Source organism: Pediculus humanus, genomic scaffold, assembly GCF_000006295.1.
Source record: "Pediculus humanus corporis 1103172108257 genomic scaffold, whole genome shotgun sequence".
Lineage (NCBI taxonomy): Eukaryota > Metazoa > Arthropoda > Insecta > Psocodea > Pediculidae > Pediculus > Pediculus humanus.
In genome coordinates, this window is record NW_002987826.1 from 70,723 (window position 1) to 72,725 (window position 2,003).

The following is a 2,003-nucleotide window of genomic DNA, read 5'->3' on the forward strand; positions in this document are numbered from 1 at the left end:
CATATTTCTTTCTTTTTTTATACAAAAAATGCATGCAAAGTGCGACGATCTCTGATTTCATGTACCCTAAAAATAATATATATATAAAATTAAATTAAATGAAAATGATGTAAATTCATTAATGTTAAGGTGTACTCGATATTTTTGTAAATGAATATTTAAATCTCTGTTTTAAAAATTTTAAATTAATTATTATATTTTTATTATTATAATATTAATATTAATAAAAAATAAACTACATTTTTTCTTTATAAAACCTAACATAAAAAAAACAAAAATCATAATGAGTTAAAATAAACTTTTACCTTTTTATCGATAACAGTAATAAAGATCATAATTTTTCAACTTTATAAACTCCTGCATTTGGAAATCCATTATGTTCGATATTTTGAAAATGATATTCAGTTAATTTGGTAAGTTTGCATTTTAAGTTGATTTCATTTATCACATTCAAACCATGTCTACCGGGATCTCCAATCAAAATTGTTTTACCCTTTTCAATTAAATCAATGAACCAGAGAAATAATTTAGATGATATGTCACTGTCGTAAAACAAGTCTCCAATCAATATGATATCCCATTTAACATGTTTTCCATACATTTCCTCAATCAAATTTAACTTGTCGATTTCTTTACCTATTAAATCTTTGTTCGAAGTGAACAATTCAACATTGTTAAGTTTTGAATTGATATTTATGGCAGCTAAACTAACAATATCAATATCATTGGCTAAAACAAATTCAGCACCTGATTTAACGGCAGCTATTGCTGATGCTCCACAACCAGAACCAACATCTATAATATTTTTATCTTTTATTAAATTTTTATTATCTAACACAAACCTAAAAATTAATTATAAAATAGCAAATAAAATTGATTTACAATAATTGAATAAAAGGACAGTATTTTTAAAATAAAAACGTTGTAAATAAATTTAATAAAAGAGAAATACTATTGTATCTAATAAAGATAAAATTAAAAACTAATGGAATAACCTTGTTAAGGCTTGTCCTCCAGGCCAATAAATTCCCCAAAATGGATCATCAGGAAATTTCGATTCTTTTGGATTTGCATGCCACAACGAACATTCAGGTGTAATCAATCTTAATTTTATTTCTGGAGTCAAATGATCCGTCGTTAAAACTGTATTTTTATATATCAACTCGTCGTAACAAGTATTTTTGAAACGATAATGAAATTTATAAATGTTTTCTTTCCATTTGTAATAATTACGATGTGTTCTTCCTAAAAACTTATTTAAAAACATAATTTGTTAATTACGCCTATCAACCTCATTTAATATCTATTTAAATAAAATTAAATTTCATATTTAAAATGATGGTTCTACTCTTCAAAATTTTTACGCCATTCCGAAAAAGTTCAAATGTATTGCCAACTTTAAAAAACAGTTGGCAAACATAAGTTATTAAAAAAAATAAAAATGGCGTCATTCTAACAGTTTTTCTACAATGTTTAACAATTGATAAATTACTGTAAGAAAGAAAAAAAAATTATTAAAAAATAATTTCTGACGTAATTTTATTTATTTATCATTATATCACATTATTATATTTTTAAAGTACTTCATTAAAATTATGTATGTATATTTAAATATATACACATTTTTTTTTTTAATCAACAAATTTAAAAAAAAAAATTATTATTATTTTCCCTAAGCATTAACGAATTTTTGTTTTTTACAAAAAAAAAAAGCATCGAAAATTGATAACTAAATAATAATATTATTTAAAAAAAAAAAAATTAATTAATTTACATTATTACCACCATTTATTTGTTCTAGATTTTTTTTTCTTATTCCCCTTATTTATTAATATTATTTATTTTTTTATAATGATGACAAAATAATCTTTTGGAGAGAAAGATAAAGAGAAAGATAGAGTAAAAGAGAGAGAAAGAGAGAAGACAATGTTTATTTACAACATTATCAAAAAAAAAATGTAAGTTTAAAAAATAAAAAAAAAAAAAAATAAATAATGTGACAA

The 2,003-nt window shown here is 22.0% G+C and overlaps 1 protein-coding gene across 1 annotated transcript; it reads right to left on the reverse strand.

The window, feature by feature from the left end:
• Nucleotides 1-331: 331 nt before the first annotated feature.
• Phum_PHUM486730 (Ribosomal protein L11 methyltransferase, putative) lies at nucleotides 332-1,267 on the reverse strand (the record flags this gene model as incomplete). Its single annotated transcript, XM_002430436.1, has 2 exons — nucleotides 332-842; nucleotides 996-1,267. The coding sequence occupies 2 exons, from the start codon at nucleotides 1,265-1,267 to the stop codon at nucleotides 332-334; spliced, it is 783 nt and encodes a 260-aa protein (XP_002430481.1).
• Between the last annotated feature and the right edge of the window lie 736 nt (nucleotides 1,268-2,003).